The sequence below is a fragment of the Grammomys surdaster genome, unplaced genomic scaffold, assembly GCF_004785775.1.
Source record: "Grammomys surdaster isolate TR1022 unplaced genomic scaffold, NIH_TR_1.0 205, whole genome shotgun sequence".
Lineage (NCBI taxonomy): Eukaryota > Metazoa > Chordata > Mammalia > Rodentia > Muridae > Grammomys > Grammomys surdaster.
In genome coordinates, this window is record NW_021604650.1 from 4997896 (window position 1) to 5020275 (window position 22380).

The window sequence follows — 22380 nt, forward strand, 5'->3', positions numbered from 1 at the left end:
TGTTTTAAGTTACTATTTCGCTGGAAAATAAAAATCCAAGAGTTTTCTCTGAGATTCTTAAAGCAGTTGTCCCAGAAAGAACTCTGAACTGCAGCCCACCTCTGGGGCTCGAGATTCGGACAAGCGGGGTTCCCCGGATGGGTGATGGACGCTCCCCGCCGGGTCCCAAATTCCTGCGCCTCCCCCACGGGTTCCTGGACGGCTCTGCACGCCCGCCAACCAGACTTGCACTTTTGCTCCTGTCCCTGAGCGCAGAGCTCAACGAAGTTCCTCGTGGAGATCTGCCCGGTCCGCCTAGTAACAGCGCTGAGTCCCGATTGGCTTATGCTAATTTCAGTTTCCTGGTCTTTCCCGCGGTGGTGGTGGTGTTGGGGGGTGGGGGGGTTGCTGGTCGCGAGCTCGTGCTGCAGGGTGGGCGAGCCCCTTTATGCCCCGCTGCCCTTGGTAGCGCACCCTGGCTAGGCTAGCCTGCTCAGCTCGCAGGCACTCAGCCGCGGGTGATAGCGCGCAGCCCCATAAATCATGCTTACTGCTGCCCGGTAGGGAATTTATGAATGAAAAGGCAGCCGGGCCGCCCTAGTGCTTAGGCTAAGGCTCCCAGGCTTGGCGGGGCCTGTGGCCAGAGCAAGCGTGGGCGCTCTGCCCGGGCCACCCACCACCTTCGGAGCTACAGTGGAATCACTGTCCCGAAGGATCCAGACTTTAGGGACCCCAATGTCGGGGGAGCGAGAGGAATGAGCTCTGAAGGTGAAGGGTTTGCGTCTTGCGTGCCGCCTAGACGCCCTGCTCTCCTTCACCAGTTTCTTCTGGGACACAAAAGTATTCCGCGGAAAATAAGTGAATAGTTCGCCTAACTTGGGGTCGTGTATTGTGAAAACTTTCCCCAAACTAGGAAATTAAATAATGGGCCAAGGAGGTGGTGCCACTTCATTCTAAAAATATTTTATTTGACTCTATAAATTATAGATAAACTTAGGGATCCATTCGGTTAACCGCGAGCATCTATAGATTCTCTTTAAATATCACCGTATTGGCTCACATCTTAATTCTCACCAGCTCCCGCCGCCCAACTCGAGGCTGCCCCCGCTGCAATCCTAAAGGTGGAGGAACGCCCCCCCAAAAAAAAAAAACGAAGTCAATTGGGAAGCTTCCGGTGGTCTGGTTCTTGGAAGAGCGACTAATACTTGCAGCGATTTATTTTTCTTAATTAAAAAATAAATTAGGAAAGAGCCTATCGTGTCTCAACCTTTTCTTCAAAGGTTTATTGAGGGGTGTGTGGCAAATCGCCTGCAGTGGAGGAGGGGGATACTGGGGGACCCTGGCTAGGATAAACCGGACACTGTAAGAAGGCAAATCTCAGATCTCAACCCCCAGCGAGGAGGAATAGATGAAGGAAGTAATGGCTACCATCTTGAGCTGTTGCTGGGATTTTCGGGGTTTTATTTTATTTTTGAGCGAGCACATGCTAGGCTGGGGACCCTTTAAAATTCAAAGATACCCCTCTGGCCCTTTGCAACCACCCCAGTGCGCCAGGATGAAGCTTGCACGAGAGCTTAGGGCTCGTCTGGCATCTTCGCGTGTTATACAGTTCCTGAATTTTACACGTGTTGATAAAATTGAAAGAAGACGGGGACGCCGGGATTTCTAAGCAATTGATCCGCCCGTGGGTGCCCTCGTGGCGTCCTCGGAAACGCGCCCGTTCTCCCGGCTTAAGAATAGTGTCCTTGCACCCCCAGGATCCCCCTCCATACATTCTTCCTTGGCTTGCGTGTGGCCTGGCCTCCCTCCTAGCTGTCCTCCTGTCCAGAGCCGCCACCACCCCACCTCCACAGGTCTCGGAGGACCCACTTGGGGAAGGAAGCCCCCCTCCCCCTTGCCCTTGCCCCGCTCTTTCCCAGTTTGGAGAGAAGCAGTCCGAGCGATTTGCATATCTACGAAGGCCGAGGGGGGAGGGGGCAGGCTTTGGGCTTGTCACCCACCCACCCACCGCTCACTGCTCCGGAGCCCCCTCCCCCTACGCCCGCCTCGGCCCTCCCCCCTCCCCCTTTTCTCTGCCCGGCTTTGATCTCTGCTTAACAACAGTAACGTCACACGGACTACAGGGGAGTTTTGTTGAAGTTGCAAAGTCCTGCAGCCTCCAGAGGGCTGTCGGCGCAGTAGCAGAGAGCTACAGACTCCGCGCGCTCGGGAGACCGGCAGTAGAGCGCGAGGCAGCGCGCGTCAGCAAGAGCCACCGGAGCCCAACCCGGACCACAGCCCTCCCCAGGCGGCCGCGCCATGGAACACCAGCTCCTGTGCTGCGAAGTGGAGACCATCCGCCGCGCGTACCCTGACACCAATCTCCTCAACGACCGGGTGCTGCGAGCCATGCTCAAGACGGAGGAGACCTGCGCGCCCTCCGTATCTTACTTCAAGTGCGTGCAGAGGGAGATTGTGCCATCTATGCGGAAAATCGTGGCCACCTGGATGCTGGAGGTGAGAGACTCCAGGCTGCTAGCTTGGGACCCCCCTGGCAACTTGTTGCTATCACCGACATCTTCCTCCCTTCTCTTCCCTTCCGTCTGGTAGTTTTCCCGGTGTGTTGCTAGGATTCGGGATTCACAAAATAAATAGATACTTCGGGTCTTTTTGAACGAGGAAGGTTTGGGAGTTGGGGCTATGGGAATTCCTTTTCCTGGTGGGGAGAAGTCAGGGAGGGGTGCCTTCGAGGGAGGACGGTGTCAGCGACACCACAGAGGGTGCAGGCTGAGCTTCTTCTGTGGCCCCCGCTAGTGCCCCATTCCTGCAGCGTCTCGGCCAGGGCCGCCCCAGCGCGTTTCGCCAGCTAAGAGGGGGAGGGGGCATAGATTTGATTTTTAAATTAATATCATGGACACGTATGCAAAAGCCGCTCGTGCCAATATTATGCGCCATCTTTGCTCCTTTATTGCAAAGCAAAAGTGTTTATTAATAATTGGGGGCAGGGCGAGGAGCGGCAGTAGGGGCGCTGGGACAGGCACGAGGGGCCTCGTGGCGGCTGGGAGTCACTAAATAGGACACTGTGAAGGATATTTGGGGTGGGGGGACTCTTTGTTCAAACAGCGGACCCCTGGGTACCCCACACACGCTGCCTGGCCCAGAGAAAACGACAGGCTGCAAGGTCGCGTGGCCCCCTAGTCACTGAGATTGACCGTTGTCCGTGCGGTTCTGCATTTGGGGGAACCTGTCTAGGTCAAGCCTGGAAGTAGGGGAACACAAAAGCACATTTTCAGCTGTTAATCAGGAGGCTCAGGGGCCCTAAAATATTTTAAAATAATTTTTAAAGTGAGGCATAATGCCCTTGCAGAGGCAAACAGCGCCCGCACCCAGCAAAAGGGGGGCCCCCAGAGTTTGAGTTGCTGGGGCTCACCCCCCAATGTCCACCGAGCTCCTGACCCTCGGCTTGGATCAAGGGTCGCCCTGTGGTTATTTTCAGGCCGTTTTTAGGCCCCTAGTTATTTTTTAAATATTTTTAAATATTTTTTGAAAAGATGACGTCTGGGAAATGCAGCGCGGCGGCCTGGGACGCCACCTTTGTGTCTCGCGTGCGCTCGAGCGGCGCCCAGCCCCCGGCCCCCCGCCAGTCCTGCGGTGGGATTCCCTGGCTTGTGGCCTCCTAATTTCAACAGGGGACGAGGGTCTCCGTGACCACCACTGCCTCTACTCGCCGCGCCAGCTGCCCAAGGACTTTCCCTTTCAGTTTCAGGGTGGGTGGGCACTGGAAATCCGCGGGGCAGGAGCGCATCCCGGGAAGTTGGCCACCGGAACCCCTCTCTGCAATCTAGGGAAAGGGTGCGGGGTCATATCGAGCGACGCCCCGGTTGACAGTCAGGGTCCGGGTCCCCGCAGGTCTGCGAGGAGCAGAAATGCGAAGAGGAGGTCTTCCCGCTGGCCATGAACTACCTGGACCGCTTCCTGTCTCTGGAACCCCTGAAGAAGAGCCGTCTGCAGCTGCTGGGGGCCACCTGCATGTTCGTGGCCTCTAAGATGAAGGAGACCATTCCCCTGACTGCCGAGAAGTTGTGCATCTACACTGACAACTCTATCCGGCCCGAGGAGCTTCTGGTAACCGCGTAACCCACCACCCGGAATCCCTCCTTAGTTGCTAGACCCCTGGGTGGTGGGAGCTGCAAGTGGCAGGAGATCCAGCCATCCATGGACAGATCTCCTGCCCCACGGAAGGCACCCACACTGCACCGAAGTGGCAGTGAGCAGAATGCCAACCCCATTCTACCTCTGTGCCCGCCCCCTTTCCGGACCGGACTCCCCAGTGTCTGCGGTGAAACCGCTCTGAAATGTGGACGGTGTGCGCCCTCTAGCGACGCTCAGGTCGCAGCGCTGGTGGTGGGAGGTCTTTTTGTCCTCAGCTTGTCAGTCGTTTTACTATTTCTACAGGCACATTTTGTTGTTTACCTATATGGGGTCCCGGGCTGTCCCCACTCTTTAGACCTTCACGAATCAGCCTGCCTTCCTTTTGACCGTGTTCCTCATTCTCTGCAGCAAATGGAACTGCTTCTGGTGAACAAGCTCAAATGGAACCTGGCCGCCATGACTCCCCACGATTTCATCGAACACTTCCTCTCCAAAATGCCAGAGGCGGATGAGAACAAGCAGATCATCCGAAAGCATGCACAGACCTTTGTGGCCCTCTGTGCCACAGGTAGGGCCCCACCCCCATTCTTCCCTGGAAGATGACTAGTTACAGCTCCCAGGCTAATGCCTCTTTCCTTGCTATCTAGTCTGAGCCCTGGATCCAGATAGTTCATTGGAGATAGGTGATACTGGATGGCACCTTCTCTTGGCTAGTTCCCTGGAGACCTAACAGAATGGCTCAGCCTCCCTGTGCCAACCATTCCACTGCCAGGGAGTGGTATGGCCACAGTATGGTTTCTGAAGAGGTTTTTGCCTCTGCTCCTAGGCTTTCTGCGTTGCCTGTGTTCTCAAGGAGCCCCAGCTATAGAGCCCCCTTCCTAGCTTCTCCCAGGCTAAGCCACTTGCTAGGGGTGCCTACAAGGGTGTAGGGAAAATGGTCCAGCCTCAGTCCTACATGCTACATACAGTGCAGCCCTGGAGCAGGGTGGCCAGTTCAGGAACTTAGATGCCCCACCAGGGTTGCTGCAGGCCAGTTCTTTTTGGCTGAGTCCTGAGAGGGCTGGCTAGAAGCAGAGAAACAAGAACTTCCCCATGACTCCTCCAAGAGCCCCTCTCTGGCCCTAGACCCCAGGTAGACAGGCTGACTTAAGTCAGGGTGGACAGCCATGCAGGAACCACCCTGCTACTTCTGGGTGGTCCCAGTACTACATCTGACAGCTGTTTCCCCAACTCTAACTGAAAGCCTTGCCCAGGAAGCTTAGCGATGATGAGGGGGTCCAGCATTCTCCTACCTGCTGAGGACCCCCTTCCCCAGTGGCCCTAGTCAGACCTCAGTTGCTATAGCTGTTGGCCTGTGATGTCAGAGGGGCCTGTAGTGTGTCCCCGCCCCCTGCCGCCGCCGCAGTCTCAGTGGCATCTTCTTGTATCTGACAGGCCCCATTGCTGGTGTTTCTGATCAGCTGCTGGTGTGAGGATTTGGGGATTTTGACGGTGCCAACCCCTCCCTGGGGGTGTACCAAGCAAGGGGATGGCAGATGGGAGTACCATGGCCATCAGTAACCTGGAAGGATCTAAGGGGTGGGGGTGGCCCTGCTGGCAGGCAGGGAGGCAGCTGGCGGGAGATCCTCTGAGGAGAGCAGCGCCTTTGGAAGCTCCAGGCAGCCTTTTATGGAGCTGAAAGTGGCTTCAGAGAGGCAGCAGAGTTTTCCAGAGATAACATGGGGATGGAGTGGCACCACCTCCCTCAGGATGGTTCTGGCAGCAATGTGCCCCTCCCAGGACCCCTAAGATGCCAGCAGAGAAATCAATAAGCCCTACATCTGGGTGCGGCTGGACTTGGCTCTCCCAGCTGTCTGTATGGCCTTTGTCTGTGATGGAGTTCATTAAGAGCCACTAAAAGACAGGTGGGGGTAAAGGACAGCTTGGTGAACTACAGCAGGTCAATGTTCTGTGGCCTGGAGGCTTTGTCTCTCTGTAGGAGGAACCAGCTCCTTTGTCACAGGGAACCACTTTGGGAAGAGGTCAATGTAACATCACAGTGAATGAAAAGATGCTGACATCAAGGCCAGGAGATCTTGAATCCGATCCATGTGGCTGGAGTCCCCCCCACCCCATAGGAGGTGGGAGGGCCTAACTTTTCTTCCGGTCACCCATAGACCTGGATTCCTGACTGTGTGAGGAATGTGCTAGCTAGGGTTGTTAACACGGGCAGCCAGAGTGTATCCTGGTATGGATGGACACAGACAGAGGGAAACTTAATGAAGTGTGTTGGTGTCAGACGTGCCACTGAGCCAGGGAACACCTGCCAGCAGCAAGCAGTGTGAAAAGGAGCCGATGTTAGGGATCCTTACGGGACATACCGATGTTGCTACTGCATGTGCCAGCTGACGGCTGGAGTCTCGCTCCCTGTAAAAGGGCTGTTTGTGGTTTGAACTTGACTCCATAGCAAGGTCTTAGTTCACTGGACTCACTAGCATGAATCAGTCCTTGGTGCCACCTGGAGGGATGATTGCTCCTCTGCTGGGTCCCTTTAACAGCCAAAGCTATACATTCTCTCAGGATAGTCTCCAGAGGGCTGCCTCACTACAGCAGCAGTTCCGCCTGATTCCCATTCAGCTCCTTCCGGCCAACTTGATCCCAGGCTCTGGGTGACACAAGATGGCTCTGGGTGATTAAGAACTGCTCGTTCTTAATGCATCTGCTCGTTCTTGTGTCGTCCTCTGGACTGGAAACCCTGATTTGCAGGCCAAGTGACCAGCTGTTCCTGTCACAATTTCTTTGGTGGGGTTATGTAGAGAGGCGTTCCGTCAGTGTGACGTAAAACTCCAGGATGCTGATTCCAGTGGGCCTGAGAGGGGTGGAGTTGGTGACTCCAGATGAAGTCCTAAAATGATACCCCACTGCAGCACTGTGGGAGGTGACTCCAACATTTAACAGTAGGGACAACTCTGATGCTGGCACTACTTACCAGTTGGGACATAAGAGGTTCCAAGTCAGCCCTCTGGAGAGGAACTCCCTTCTGTGGAGTCTAGCCTGGCCTCTGAGGAACCTAGTCCTGTCTCTGAGATGTGACCACCTGTCTCTAGTCCTTGGAGGTGCTGCCAGGCTGGCTCTGGAACAGAGATCTTCCCGGTCTCCTACCTCAACCGCTCAAGTCCTGGGATGCAGATGTAAAAGCAGCACACCTTCGTAGGTTCCATCCTCTTAAAGGAGCAAAGGCGCCATAGCCGACTCCTCCTTCATGTTTGCTGGAAGTGCTGGGGATTGAACCCAGGGCCTGGTGTGCATGCCAGACAGGGTCAGGCACTCAGCTTTTTAAAGTCTGAGGCAAGGCCTTATTGACAGGTAGTGTCAAGGCTCTGGCCTGGACACCTTGATCCTGTGTCGGGCTGAGATCTAGGGATGCAGCACTGTGTGCATGTAGCACCACTCAGGTGTCTCCAAGGGAGCTAGAGTTGATGCAGGCATCGGAAGGGTGGGGGGGAGCGGCCCGAGGCTGTGGATGGGAGCGGAGTCACAGGTCTGTCGCTGTCCCTGCTCACAGCCGCCTCTGTCCCTCTCTGCTGCAGATGTCAAGTTCATTTCCAACCCACCGTCCATGGTAGCTGCTGGGAGCGTGGTGGCTGCAATGCAGGGCCTGAACCTGGGCAGCCCTAACAACTTCCTCTCCTGCTACCGCACAACGCACTTTCTTTCCAGAGTCATCAAGTGTGACCCGGTGAGTGAGTCTCATCAAAGAAGACTACAGCTGACAAGTGCCGGGGAACCTTAGTGGGGACAGTGCCAAACACTGTGAGACCAGGTTGGAGCTGAAGGGTACCAGACTTGGGCCCCCCACCAGCCTCTTCCTAGGCTTAAGGTTTGGGAGGCTTCCAGAAGTCATGGGTCCCAAAGGCATAGAGGGCTGGTGTGGTGACAGTGCCCCTGTGATGTGTATGGGGTAGTGGCATGTGAAGCCGATGCCTGGCCCAGCTACCATAGGGCCGTGTATCTCCCTCCGTGTAGACTTTGGGGGTTGAATCCACAAAGGACTCCTGTATAGATCTTCACATTCTAGAACTTTCTTTGTGTGAGGGGTTTGCACCAGACACACTGTGCCACGTGTTAACTGTACCTGTTTGCTGAGGAGTGTGGTGGATCATGCTTGGAGCTCTGGCCATGAAGGTTTCTTCTAGGGCATTGCAAGCTGGCATAGACAGGACAGGCAAAAGTCCAGTTCTGGCTTGAACTTCAGTTGGGGGTTCAATGTAGGTCAGAGCCACTGGCATGTGGAAGGCTTCCAGGTGTGACAGCTGTTCTGCCTTGCCTGGCGTCAGCCACAGAGACACCCTGGCCCCCATTCCCACACCTCAATTGTAGAGCATATAGCCCCCTTTCCCCAAGTGTCTGGGGCTCCTGAGAACTGAGAATAGGGTATGTGGGCAAGTGGGAGCCCTTAGGCTTTAGAGAGGGAAAGGTGTCTATGAGTCCATGCCAGGCCACCTAGGCCTCACTTTTCCCATCTGTGAAATGGGACAATTGCCCTGCCACCCTCTAGCCATGGTATTCATCAAAGGGGGAACAATGCATGAGTTCTGAATGTGGGGGGCTTCCCTGGTGTTCCCCAGGAGTCCTACTGGCTTCAGGAATGTAGGCAATGCCCTAGCTTCAGCCTGTCTAGGCAAGACTTTAGTTCATGAGTCTCATTCCTGGGGAAATGCTTTCAAGGCACCACCAGTGCTGGAGCCGGCTTCCCTCAGAGGGCACCCGGGGCAAAAAGCTTTGAGGGAGAGATAGATGCTCCTTGTGGGGAGTTCAAGGTACAGCCCAAGAAGGGGAACCTAGAGAGGTAGAGGTACCTCCCTCAGCCATGCAGAACCTGCCATGAGTGCTCTTGGAAGGCTGGGTTCTCTTCCTGGAACCACCTAAAGAGATTGCATCCAAAAGGTGGAGTTCCCAGGACCCCTCTGTCTTGAATTAGGGGAGGGTATGTCATGTAGGGTTGTGGGAGGCTGGGGAAGAATTTATGCTGGGTAGACCTAGAGTGGACAAGCAAGTGGGTATCCCACAGATACTAGCCAGCTGTCCGATGGCATCCAGACAGAGGTTTCCAGGCTGGGAACCAGAAAGGGCACTCTTGCTTTCTAGTCCCTTGTGGCCTTCACTCTTCACTGATTTGGGGTTGGCTTGGGGAGTTTCCTCAAGCCTTGCCCTTAGCAAAGCCTGCCTCGCAGGTCAAGGCCCTGGCCACCAGCCTCTGGCTAAACAAGGACCCCCTCCATCTCCGCCCGCCTCTCCAGGACTGCCTCCGTGCCTGCCAGGAACAGATTGAAGCCCTTCTGGAGTCAAGCCTGCGCCAGGCCCAGCAGAACATCGACCCCAAGGCCACCGAGGAGGAGGGGGAAGTGGAGGAAGAGGCTGGTCTGGCCTGCACACCCACCGACGTGCGAGATGTGGACATCTGAGGCCCACCGGGCAGGCGGGAGCCACCAAACAGTGGCACCCGCAAAGCAGAAGGAGCCAGCCCGGGTGCTCCTGACGGCGTCCCCCTTGGGGACATGTTGTTACCAGAAGAGGAAGTTTTGTTCTCTTTGTTGGTTGTTTTTCCTTAATCTTTCTCCTTTCTATCTGATTTAAGCAAAAGAGAAAAAAAAATACCTGAAAGCTGTCTTAAAGAGAGAGAGGGAGAGATAGAACTTGCATCACCCTGAGTGTAGGGAGGCAGGGGGTGCTACAAAAATAGAATTCTGTACCCAAGTACTCAACTAGTTTTCTATTAATGTGTTTGTCTGCTCTAAGAATAGGATTAACACAGAGGAAGTCTTAAGAAGGATTTTTGATTCTTTTATGTGTTTTAAAAAAAAAAAAAAGCTTAAGAAACATTGCTTTAAAAAAGAAGGAAAAAAAATACAGCAAACCATTGTTTAGTAGAAGGGTTTTAGGTAGAGAAATGTACTCTGCTTTGCTGACCAGGCACAGCTTTGGCCAGGCCCTCAGCCTCACTCCCCATCTTGCTCAGTGCCTACAGCCCTGATACCTGTGCTTTATCCCAGGGGTGGGCAGACCTCTCAACCTTATTGATGGTCAGTGCGACCTCTAGTGGTCTCGTGGCATGTGGCACCCCCCTCCAGGGCTCATCTTATGTGCCGCACCCCTCCACAAGCCCCCAGTAACCTGCAGGTTCACAGAGCGCCAGCCACACAGCGGTAGGGATGAAATAGTAACATAATATATTCTATTTTTGTAACCTTCCTATTTTGTAGTACCTGTTTAGAGAGATGCTGGTTTTTGCCTGACAGCCCTGCAGCCCGCTCACATCAGGTTAAACCCAGAGCTTTTCTTTTGTGTGTGGTTTGTTTTGTTGTGTTTTCCTTCTCCATGTTCCAAAACCATTCCATTTCAAAGCACTTTTGGTCAGCTAGCTGGAGGCAGTGTTGCTGGTTTTGTGTGTGTGTGTGTATGTGTGTGTGTGTGTGTGTGTGTGTGTTTTAGAGGGAAGGGTTCTAATGCAATGGTTGGGGGATGTCCACGCACTCATTCAGATGGCTGCACAACAGGTGTGTAGGGCTAGTAGCATGAGGTGCTTGGGAAGTTTTGTTGGGTCAAGAAGAGAGAACTCTGTTCTCGCACCCCCGGGATCGGTCCTGCAGAGTTGAAGGGATCCTTTGGTGCCAGCTGGTGTTTGGAAGTAGGAACTGTGATGGCATTACCTGGACAAGAAGATTTGGGACGACTCTTAAGTCTTTCACACAGGAGGCTTTTAAACACTAAAATGTCTAATTTATACTTAAGGCTACAGAAGAGTATTTATTGGAAAGGCTGCCCATGACCAGTGTGATTCAAAGCAATGTGATCTCCCTTGATTCAAACGCACACCTTCTGCCCTGCTGGCAAAGGTTTAGGGCCATGTCTGAGAGACTGGTCTTTTATTGGGTGATGGGGGGGGTCCTCAAAACAACCACAAAGATGGAGATTTTGTCTGCTTAACTTTCCCAACCCAGTTGGCCCCACTGGAGAGCCATCCAAACTGAGGAAAATTAGAGGATTCCAAAAAGCGTTTGATTCTGGCATATTCCTGCCGCCGCCCCCAAGTTAGAAACAGTAGGTGATGTGCACACCTCTGGTTCTGTGCCTTTCTATTTAGGACTTATTGGCAGGAGGGAGAGCGGGAGGCTGGAGAGAGGATGTGAGGGAAGAAGTGTGGAGGGTAGGGACCACGGGACAGGCCGCTCCTTTCACAGTGCTTGCCGATGACTCCCAGGGTCCCAGGCGGTCGGAACCAGAGTTGCATTGCTTTGTATCTTTCACGTTGTTTTCGCTGCTATTGGAGGATCAGTTTTGTTTTGTTTTTTACAATGTCATAGACTGCCGTGTTCAAGTTTTAATTTCCTCATAGAAGAGTGTATTTACAGATGCCCTTTTTGTACTTTTTTTTTAATTGTGATCAATTTTGGCTTAATGTGATTACCGCTGTATTCCAAAAAAAACAGGTTTCTGTTCACAATACCTCATGTATCACCTAGCCATGCACGGGCCTGGCGGGCGGGCAGGCGGGCGGGCAGTCTGCCTCCTGGGACCCTGATGGTGATCATCCTGTCATGCTGGGCCCTTCATTTGATCTGGGACATAGCATCACAGAAGTCAGGGCAACTGTATTGTTCTGTTAGTTATCAATATTGTTACTTGTAGCAGCCTGTTGTGCATGCCACCATGCTGCTGGGCCCGGAGGGATTTGTTCTGAGTCCCCGGTGCATCATTTAATCTGTTAGGTTCTAGTGTTCTGTCTTGTTTTGTGTTAATTACAGCATTGTGCTAATGTAAAGACTCTGCCTTGGCGAAGCCAGCTGCAGTGCTGTAGGCCCCCAAGTTCCCTAGCAAGCTGCCAAACCAAAACGGTCACCACCAGCTTAGCTGAGGTGTTCCGACCAGGCAGGACCCTTGAGGGCCGCTGTGTCCATGGTAATGGGGTGAGGTTTTGGCCAAAAGGCCAAAGGCTGGTGGTAGGTCCACAGAGTCTGCCCTGTGACATGAAAGGCTTTGAGGGGCTCTGGCTGGTGGCCAGGTTGGCTTTGTGTATTTCTGGTTGACACACCATGGCGCTTCCCAGCACAGACATGTGACCAGCATGGTCCAGGAAAAAAGACAAAAAATCTAGAAATAAAATTGGTAAAATCTCAGCTCATTGTTGTCTGTATTTTCTGGGCCCTGGGGACAGGAGTGGGGATGTGCCATCCTGATGCCATAGCCATGTGGGATCCAACCTGTCCTCTGCACCCAGGGTGCCTGGTGGCATCTCTAGCCCTGGCACCAACCCGGGACTCCCAAAGGAAAGGGTGTTTGCAGATGGCAGCCAAGAGCAGAGTGGGAGCCTCTGGCGTCAGGGAGGCCAGCGGCGGCCACTGATCAGAAGCGGCTCTGGGCCCGTCGCTGCCAGCTCACCCTCCTGCTTATTTGCAGATGGAAGATCAACAGAACCCGCGTTCACTGCCCCTCGTCTGGCGCAAATGGCTGTTTGCTCTGGGTGAATCACCGTTTCTTAGGTGCTGCCAAGCGCCCAGAGAGCGATGCTTAGTGTTAGGGCCAAAACCCAAGGTGGCCTTTCACACAGTTCCTGGAGACCTGAATGGCCTGGCTAGACTCCTGTGATGTCTTCTGGGTGGCAGTTGCTCGTGACTAGTATTGTTTCCAAACGCTGTGGGGACAGGTGGTTTGGCCCAGGTCTGCTTTAGGCATCATCTACAAAGAGGCTTTTGGGTTTCAGGTTGGCTGTTCTGTTGCCAGGAGGGCCCCTGCCCTTCTAGAAGGTGTAGGTGGAGACGCCTAGCCTGAATGGTACCACCCAATGATGAAAGCAGAAAGGGACATAGGGAGGGAAGCCCACAGTGACCCCTGCCAGGCGACCATGACAGTGTAAGAGAACACCAGAGCCAGAGGAGACTTATGAAGACACAGTCCTCATCTTGGGCAAAGTTGTTTGACAGCAGGGACCAGAAAGGTATTTTGTCAGTCCATATAAGCATCAGAGCCTGTTACAGAGGTGGGAACCCAGGAACTGGTAGACTCCTGCCCACTGCCATATGGCATCCGGGAGAATGGGCATGGGGCCTTCAGCGTTCCATGAAAAGGCCAACGGGTATTGAGGTGGAAGAATGCTTTCCCCTTGGTTCTTAGAAGCTCTGGGGAGTGAGCTTACCATGTTCAGGTAGGCTGATGGGAAGGATGCAGGGAAGCAGACAGCATCTAGTGCAGCGGAGTGGTCCTAGGGATGTAGACACAGAGCAAGGGACTGAACATCCTCTCAGATGAAGGCTGCAGCTGCAGCTGCTGCTTTCTGCCACTGCCTATCAAGGGTGCTCATGGAAGAACACCCAAGTGGAATGGGCAACCATCACCATCACAGGGCACAGGGTTCACACCATGGTGCCGTCTCTTAATGGTGTGATTGGCTTGTCTCTTCATCCAGTGGTCTGTGATGCCCAGCTATGGTTGATATCCAAGCCTCTTTCCTTGGTTTCAGCAGTGAAAACCCAGATACCACTGGCCACTCCAGGCTCTAATCCTCAAATGTAACTGATAACACTGGAGGGTAGATTCCCTGCTAGGGTATAGAGATACTTCTGTTCTTAGGGTGATGGCACAATAGCTTTTTGAGGGCCCTCAGAGATAAAGACTCAGGGAACCAGCACATCCAACTGTCTCCTCTCAGCTCAGTGGCTGGTTCTTTCTCTGCCCCTACCAGCAATATGGTCCCCTGCCCCGTGTCCTGGTCAAGGCTGAGCAATCCAACCTCTCTCAGCTGAGCCAAGGTCTTAATCTGCCTGGCCTCTCTGAGCCTCAGCTCCCGAAACTGGGAGGATTGCCTCTGGCTCCCCATCCTGGGTTGTCCCACTGCCTGGAACTGCTCCAGCCTTCCTTTCTGCTTGTCCTATAGGACTCACAGTGAATGTGGCCCTGTGGAGCTTCTGCATGACATTGCACAGGTGACTCTGTGTGACCTCTCCCCTCCTGACTTCATATCCTAGGACTAGCATGAAGAAGTTAGCCTATTACCCATGGGTCAGCTCAACTGCTACATTTTGGCCTAGAAAGCAAGCCAACTTCACCAATCCTACAGAGGATCTAGGCTGCTGGGGCCCACAAAATACCAGTACTGAGAACTGAGGACTCCCAGGTGTGGGACACAAGGCAGAAGAGTAGGACTGTGTGTCCTCCCTGCAGCGCCCCAGAGCCCTTGCCACAACATTCCAGAAGACAGTCAATGCCTGTTGGGCAGGAGGACTGGACCTAGCCTCTGACTTTAGCAGCAAGGCTATGCAGGCCACATAAGGCCAGTGCTGGAAGCTGGCACTACCAGGTGTGCTTGCCAGGCAAACCTGTACTTGAGCTGATAGCGCAGTCTGTGTGTGTCTGGGTGGAGTGAACAGGCTGGTTAACATGAGGTGGACATGCTTGTAACCAAGGGCCCCATATGGGCACAGCACAGTGCTGCTGGGATGCAGTACCCCTAGCTCTGAGCTGAGCTGGCCTCTCTTGCTCGGGGATATCATCCCAGGAATGTCTTTGATCAAACAGTTGTGCAAGAGGGCAAATCAAGCCCAGGACCTCTAATCCGTTCCCAGTCCCCTGGCCCGCAGGGCCCCACAGCCCAGCCCCACACCACAGGGCCAGCAGACAATAGCCTGGGGGTGGGGTAGGGATGGTGGGCAGGCAGCTCAGGGCTGCAAGCCTTGAGGCCCACATCTGGGGTCATTGTTACTCAGGGCACACAAGGAGGGTAGAGAGAGAATACAGAATGCTCTACTGAAGGAGCCTCACTGGGCCTGGAGTGTGGCATCCATTTAGCCTTTGAATTGTCCCCAAGAGACAATTGAGGCAGCCTATATCAGCTAGGAGCCACTTTAAAACTGAGAGGTCCTACTCGTTGGGCCATCTGTGTGTGGCCAGCTCAAGGCCTGAGGAAGGCATCCTTACTATGCTTGTTCTGTCCTGAGTGGCTAGGCCAAGTTTCTAACACCTGGGCCTTTTTGGACATCTGCCTCAGTTCCTTTCCCCTTCGCTGGGATAAACACTAGACAACTGTAACTTAAACGGGGAAAGGAGTATCTGGTCCGCAGGTCCGTCATGGGGGAAGGCATGGCATCGTGAGCTTGAGGCAGCTGCTCACACTGCATCCACATGGGAAGCAGAGAAAGCCAACCACGAGTACTCAGCTCTCTCTCGCCTTTTTACGGAGTCCAGGACCCCAGGCCATGGGATGCTGCTGCACACATACAGAGGGTGTTCCCATCTCAACTAACATAGTCAAGGTAATCCTTTAGGGAGCTGGAGGCTGCCTCCATGTTAAGAGCATTCATTGTCTGCCCTTCCAGAAGACCCAAGTTTGGTTCCCAGCACCTACCTGGCAGCTCACAACCATCTGTAACACCAGACCAGGGGCTCCAACACCTTCTTCAAACCTTAACAAGCATATGTATGGTACACAGATGTATATGCAGGTAAAACATGCATACACATAAAATTAAAATTTTTAAAAAGAAGAAATCTTGGCTGAATATCCCATAGTTTTTTAGAGTTGGTCAAACATTTTGATTTTACAATGGTCAACGATGACAGTGACCCTTCACATAAATACATAGTACAAAGGGCAAAAGTGTGCATAGGGCCGGTTCAGAAATTGTTGGAAATTCTGTCCTAACCCTAGGGTGAGTTTCGCTGAACAGTTTTTTATGAAAATAGTCAATTTTAAAAATCAGACATTCTTTTTTTTTTTTTTTTTTTTTTTGGTTTTTCGAGACAGGGTTTCTCTGTGTAGTCCTGGCTGTCCTGGAACTCACTCTGTAGACCAGGCTGGCCTCGAACTCAGAGATCCGCCTGTCTGTGTCTGAAAATCAGACATTCTAATATAGTACAAACCATAGTTAGACTAATTTGGTACATGTTGAGGCCTGAGAGCACAACGCATTAAAAGCCTTGGTTTGCTGTAAGGAAAGCATCATGCGTCTGTGCCTGGTCTGGGTTGAGGGTGTTTTGGGTGCTGTGCACTGGCACAGATGAAAGAGCCTGGTGCAGCACAGAGTGCAGGAACAGCCTGGTGCAGTACAGAGTGCAGGACTGAGCCTGCACTGAAGAAGCTCTGGAGCATATGACAGCTCTTCAACACTGCCCCTTCTCTAGAAACCCATGTTCTCCTGGATCGGCTAGATCAAGACATGCCATAGGCTCAGATGAGCAAGAAACCAGGTTGGAGCAGCAGGCACAAACCACTCTCACCCAGTTGTGCCTTGTCCTGCCTGGAATTGGCCCCTTACTGTGACCACCTGCAGTTACTCCACCAGTTGCCACCTGCAGTCTTGTACCTGTAGACTTAGTAGAATGGGCAAGTCAGGGCTCAGCAAACAGAACTGCGACCCCTTCTTCCAGCCTCATCTTACTACAAGGCAGAGGAAGAAAAGGTTTTGGGTAAAGATGAAATAAGGAAATGAGGCAGAGCTTCTGGGTGTTTGGTCTCAGTCGTCTCAACACTACCATCCTACAAAACCAAACCTCACCACCAGCAGGGCTAGGGGATGGATGGGTGGTTAGTGCTTAAAGAGCCTGATGCTCTTGCAGAGGACCCAGCTTCAGTCCTGACCACCACATGGCTGCTCACAGCCACATGGAACCCCAGTTCTAAGAGATCTGATGCCCTCTTCTCACCTCTGCAGCCCCATGAGGTGGAAGCAAAAAACTCATATTTATAAAATACAATTTTATATATAGTTTTTTAAGACAGGGTTTTTCTATTTAACAGACCCGACTATCCTGGAACTCTTTCTGTAGACCAGGCAGGCCTTGAACTCCAGAGATCCACCTGCATCTGCCTCCTGGGTGCTAGGATTAAAGGTGTGCATCACCACCCAGCAATAATCTTTATATTTTAAAAATCCTCACTAATACCAGCTTTACACCAAACTGCAATCTGTAGGTAGCTTCAGGCTAAAATTGGTCCCTCAGTCACAGACAGGCTTGCCTGTTAGGGATTACAGTGTCTCTGTAGGCCTGAGGCCCTCTCTGTGTGTTTACTTACTTTTCTATGACAAAAAAAAAAATACAAAAACAAACAAACAAAAAACCCAAAAACAAAAGAAATATGCAATTTAAGGGATAAAGAGGGTTTATTCTGTCCAGTTTATAAGGTGGCAATCATTAGGGTGGGAGGCACAGCACCAGGAGTCTGAGGCAGCCCGTCACCTCGCATCCTCGGCCGGGAAGCAGAGATGCACACTGGGGCTCAGCTCCCTTTCTCCTTTGTCTTCAGTACAGACCCCACTCCATGGGACACAGTACGTTCAAGGTGGGTCTTCCCTCCTCAGTTAAGCCTCCCTAGAAAGACCCTCACATCCACCACACCCAGAGGTGTGTCTACTAGGTGGTTCGAAATCCTGTCAAGTTGACTATCAAGCAGGAAGCAAGCTGAGCAGAAAGACTTATGGAGAACCAGCCCAAAAACCTCTGCCTCAGACCTCCAGCCTCCAGCCTGTGACAAAGTGATGCTCATAAAGGAGGACACTAAAGCCGGCCAGCCAGAACAGGGCGGGATGAGTGTCATAAAACAGAGCAGCAGTGGGAAGGACATTTATAGCTCATAGGCCATGGTCTGAGAAGGCAGAAAGACTGGCCAGCAGCTCAGTGACTATCAAGGACACAGGTTCCACTCGTGCCTGATTCTGCCACCCTCAACAGCAACTTCCCTACAACTCCCGAAGTCGCCTATGGCAGACCAAGTAATACCTTCATGGGACAGCATGCGAAAGCACCAGCATTCTTCTCACGACCTGTGACATCCCCTTTCACAGCAAACACAACTGTCTCAGTGGTGAGTGGAGGGGGCACATCCACATGGCAGAATGGTCCTGCACAGTCTCTCTAAATTGTGATCCAGAAGGCTTTTTGGGGTGATCAAAGCATCATGGGGACTAGATGGGGACCTCAAGAAAGGGTCAAGTGGGCAGAGGTCAAGGCCTGTACAGGAGCATGGAAGGTTATCAGGCAGGCGGCTGTGGTTCTGCTGATGGGTGGGAGATCTGACAGCAGATGTGCACAAGGTGAAGGGGACAGGATGTAGAGACCAGGGAGATGAGGGGGCAGAGACAAGAGAAGAGCCAGCATCTGACGTGGTGAACGTGACAGGCACAGCAGGCCACACCTCTGAAGCTCCATCTTGGCACTTCAGCATCCTGGCACTGAAGGACCGCAGCAGCTGCAGTACAAATGACCTCACACAGACTACTGCTTTAAAATACACTATTTATTCTTTTTTTCAAATATAATAGGAAAGTAAAATGATGGTAAGAACAGTCACAGCCCTCCGAGCTCGGTCCTCAGAGCAGCACATTGAAGAGTACCTGATCCTGGGAGCAGCTGGGACAACGGTGCTGAACACCTGAGAGGCAGCTGCCAGGCTCAGGAGGCCAGATGCATGGTGTCCTAAGCCTCAGACCCCGCCCCCAGCCCTCCCACTGGCTCGGCTGGGCTGATGGAAGAAGGGAACAGCTCAGGTACACAAAGGTCCCTCTACTCATGCCGTGCAATGATGTTAAAAACGGTGTCCTAGGGCCACAAGCCTAAGTTCCCAGCACTTGGGAGACAGAAACAGGAGGATCACCCTTTATGGCCAGCTTGGACTATGTAGTGACTGACTATAAAAGAAAATTAAAATCACAGAGAACCCAAAACTCCAAATGGCATGCATGGTGACCCTGTTACAACATGAAACTTAAGTAGGGACAGCCAGGGTACAATAACCCGAAGGAAGGCGTATCATGTTGTACAAGTTAGGCCCAGTTCTTCCTCCTAGCTCCATGCTGCTAAAAATAAGACTCAGACTCAAAATATATTTACAAATACCTTGGACATACAGCTAGACTCTACTCTGACTACATCATAACTAAAGATAACTCATTTATTTTAACCTGTATCCTGCCATGTGGCTGGTTACCTGCACTCAGGTACCATGTGTCTGTCCATCTCCTCACATCTTCCCTGGTGGATCTCCCACCTCTGTATCCCAGAATCCTTTCTCTCTCTCAAATGTTCCGCCTCTATTTCCTCCCTTTAATTGACATGTGATGAGAGATATTCTCTCTACAGAAATGCCTGGGAGCACTGAGCCCACTCCCACCAGCTCACCTGCCTGTAAATACCTGCCAGACACACAGCTGCTGCTAAAAGAAGTACAGTGACACCCAGGCAAGCCCTACACATTCACAGTGGCGACCACCATCTAGTCCCCCAGTGACACTTTTTGTTTGTTTTTGAGTTCACTCTATAGACCAGGCTGACCTCAAACTCAGAGATCTGCCTGCTGCCTCTCGAGCCCTGGGATTAAAAGTGTGCACCACCACTGCCTGGCTCCATGGCCACTTCTGAATGTGTAGAGCTCATCCCACACCTGTTTAGGGGCAGCATGAAGGCCATGCTCCAGCTTCCTCAGGATCAGGCCGCCCGTCTTCTCAGCTGGGCATTCAGAGACAAACCAAGTCCAATGGAGTCCTGTGCACACAGCAGGAATCTGGGTCCTCCAGTGGTGTTGGCAATAACAGCACATGTTGGAGGCAGAGGTACCATGTGGTACTGCAGGGCATGGACCTTCGGTGGGAGCCAGCTCTGCCACCAGGCACTTAGACTAGATGGGTCTATTTCATCACCTCTAAGCCAGAACGGTATCCACCTCTGGGGCCGCCAGAGGGATGGAATGAAGTAAGGAGGCCCAAGCGTGGCCAGCAGAGGCTCAGCAGACAGTAAAGACCCTGTCATGGCTTCCTATAAACCCATTTCACATCAGCCTGCCTCTATTAGTCCCACCCTCAGGGTAACCCTACCCAGGACCACTCACTCTGGCCAGTGGCAGGCAGTCTCTTGAGTGTGCTGCCCCTGTCAGAAGGCAGGGTGATCAGACCTCTGCAAGCCACCCAGGCAGAGCCTCGGGGAAGAAGTCAAACTGGTCCTCCCACAGAACAATGGATGCCTCTCAGGCTTGCCTTTAATCACTGTGACGCTTAATGTGCTGACATCTGCTCGTTTGTGGGTCCTCAAAACGCAAGTCCAGAGCCTCCTGCAGCCACCTTGAAGTCCGGCTGCACGTTGAGCAGTGAGCACAGCTGGAAGTACCCAAGAGACTGTGTCTTACACCTCCTGCACTTCTGCTCAGCTTCCCCTATCCCAGTACAAGCCCACAACATCTCCACCCCATTTTCAGTCATTCTACAAGGGGCAGGGAAACAAGTTCCTCTGGGTCTATACCTGGTCACACACTGCCCAACACAACCATCACAGGAACCCTAGGGCTTGCGCCAACCCGGCCTTCAAAGCACGCTCAGGCACACCCCATAGACAGGCTAACGACACAAACCTGTCTGAATTTCCCTCTGATTCTGTCCAGGTCTTCATGGAGCTTCTCGTAAGTGGGATCATCATAGGGAAAGTCCTGCAGCAGTGTGATCAGAGCCTCCACCACCTTCAGCTTCCTGCTGATATGCACGGGGGGTGGGGGGGAGGCAAGACTGTCACCCAGGAGACTCCACTGCATCTTCAGAGCAGTGGGCAGGCAAAGCACACCTCCCTGCTCTAGGCAGTGCTAGCCACCACCTGCTGCAGAGCAACTCTCACCAGTGGCTCTTCATCTACCTAGGGAACTGCAGGCTGGAGCAAGGGGGAGCTCTACAGAGAGGATGGCAGCCAGGCCCAGCTGTGACTGCCACCCAGTGGTGGCATGAACAGTCAACATGACCCCTCCGGGACCAGGCTGCCCAGTCACTCCTAAGGTACCCAAGTTTTTTGTTTGTTTGTTTGTTTTGTTTTGTTTCTTTTGGTTTTTTGAGACAGGGTTTCTTTATATAGCCCTGGCTGTCCTGGAACTCACTCTGTAGACCAGGCTGGCCTCGAACTCAGAAATCTGCCTGCCTCTGCCTCCCAAGTGCTGGGATTAAAGGCGTGTGCCACCACTGCCCAGCCTAAGATTCCCAAGTTAAGTCTCCTTGTCTGTTACCTGCTCACACTAAAGAAACCAGTAGATAGCCAGTCATGATGGTGTACACCATTAATCCCAGTGCTTGAGAGGCAGGGACAGGAGAATATCTGAATCTGAGACCAGTCTGGTCTATAGAAGAAGTCCCACGTCAGCCAGGATTGCTGTGATGGACATGCAGAGAGGAAACCCCAGAGCCCACAACTGACCACCAACACCTGGCTTTTACTTTTGAATATGGCATGGGTCCTAGACACTGAAAGAGTGTCAATAAAAGAGCAAGCCCCACAAGCAGGGCGCTGCTGTCCTGTCCTCCCAGCCTGCTGTGCTAGCACCCTCCTCCAGGCCCTCCTGTGGCAGGCCAGGTCAACGGGTGTAGAAAACCTACACCATGCCAGCCTAACCCTAAACCTGAGCATACAAGAACATTACACCTTTCACTTCAGGGTCCCTCCCAGCCTCAGGAAGCAGGCACATGGGGCAGCTCATAGGGCCTGGGCAGGCAGAGCACTGTAAGGCAAGGTACCAAAGCCAATACAGCTCAAAGAACAGTAACACTCCCCAGGGGCTGTTGTGTGCCGAAAAGAAATGTTTCAGGTTGAACTCTGCCTGCCTGCAGTGGTATATATCTGTAAGCCCAGAACACAAGAGACTGAGGCAGAAAGATAGCTGTGAGTGAGAGGCCAGTCTGAGCCACAATGTGAGCCCATCTCAAAAAAAAAAAAAGGAAAGGACTGCATCCTGGTTGATATACCATGGACAGAGCCAACATTTCTTTTTCTTTGTCTTGCTGTTCTGGAACTGGCCATGCAGATCAGGCTATCCTTGAACTCACAGAGATCTGCCTCTCTCTGCTATGATTAAAGACATGCAGTACCAACCACCCCTGGCAGAGCCAGCACTTCTGAGGCTTCATTCCACTGACACTATTGCAGTCTGTATATCAGAAGCCCAGGTGAGATACGGACAGCAAGGTAGGATCATTCTGACATTACCTGAGATGTGACATCATCCAGTGCCCATCAAGTACCTATGAGGTACCTGGTATATTTTATTTATTAGTCTTTGAATAACAACGGTCCAGGTGGCCATTATTACTTTCTGTGTGTCACCGATGAGATTCAGCACTAATGATGCAAGATAACTATGCGCACATTAGGACACTCAGAGCTCCTCCTGGCCACTGCTCGGACAGTGTGCTAACGAGAGACTGAGCGGGGAAAGGGGGTGAGCGGGAAAAGGGGGTGAGAGGGAAAAGGGGGTGAGCGGGAAAAGGGGGTGAGAGG

The 22380-nt window shown here is 52.6% G+C and overlaps 2 protein-coding genes across 4 annotated transcripts in view; one reads left to right on the forward strand and one right to left on the reverse strand.

Moving 5' to 3' along the window:
- Positions 1–2146: 2146 nt before the first annotated feature.
- On the forward strand, positions 2147–12266 carry Ccnd1 (cyclin D1). 2 transcript variants are annotated; one of them, XM_028771039.1, is made up of 5 exons: positions 2147–2475; positions 3868–4083; positions 4519–4678; positions 7680–7828; positions 9324–12266. In XM_028771039.1, exons 1-5 carry the CDS (start codon positions 2278–2280, stop codon positions 9552–9554), a joined length of 954 nt encoding a protein of 317 aa, XP_028626872.1. In that variant the 5' UTR covers positions 2147–2277; the 3' UTR covers positions 9555–12266. The 2 variants fall into 2 exon arrangements, with proteins under 2 accessions (XP_028626872.1, XP_028626873.1); XM_028771040.1 differs by having other exon boundaries at positions 2150–2475; positions 9390–12266.
- Positions 12267–18358: 6092 nt separating this feature from the next.
- Positions 18359–22380, reverse strand: part of Lto1 (LTO1 maturation factor of ABCE1) — a 6507-nt gene continuing 2485 nt past the window's right edge. The window contains exons 4-5 of one of the 2 annotated variants that reach the window (XM_028771075.1): positions 20480–20594; positions 18359–20228 (exon numbers count right to left, since the gene is read on the reverse strand). In XM_028771075.1, coding sequence (XP_028626908.1) covers positions 20160–20228; positions 20480–20594 — 184 coding nt within the window. In that variant the 3' untranslated portion in view covers positions 18359–20159. Of the gene's footprint in view, positions 20229–20479; positions 20598–22380 lie in introns of both variants that reach the window. The other variant, XM_028771074.1, reaches the window with a different exon arrangement.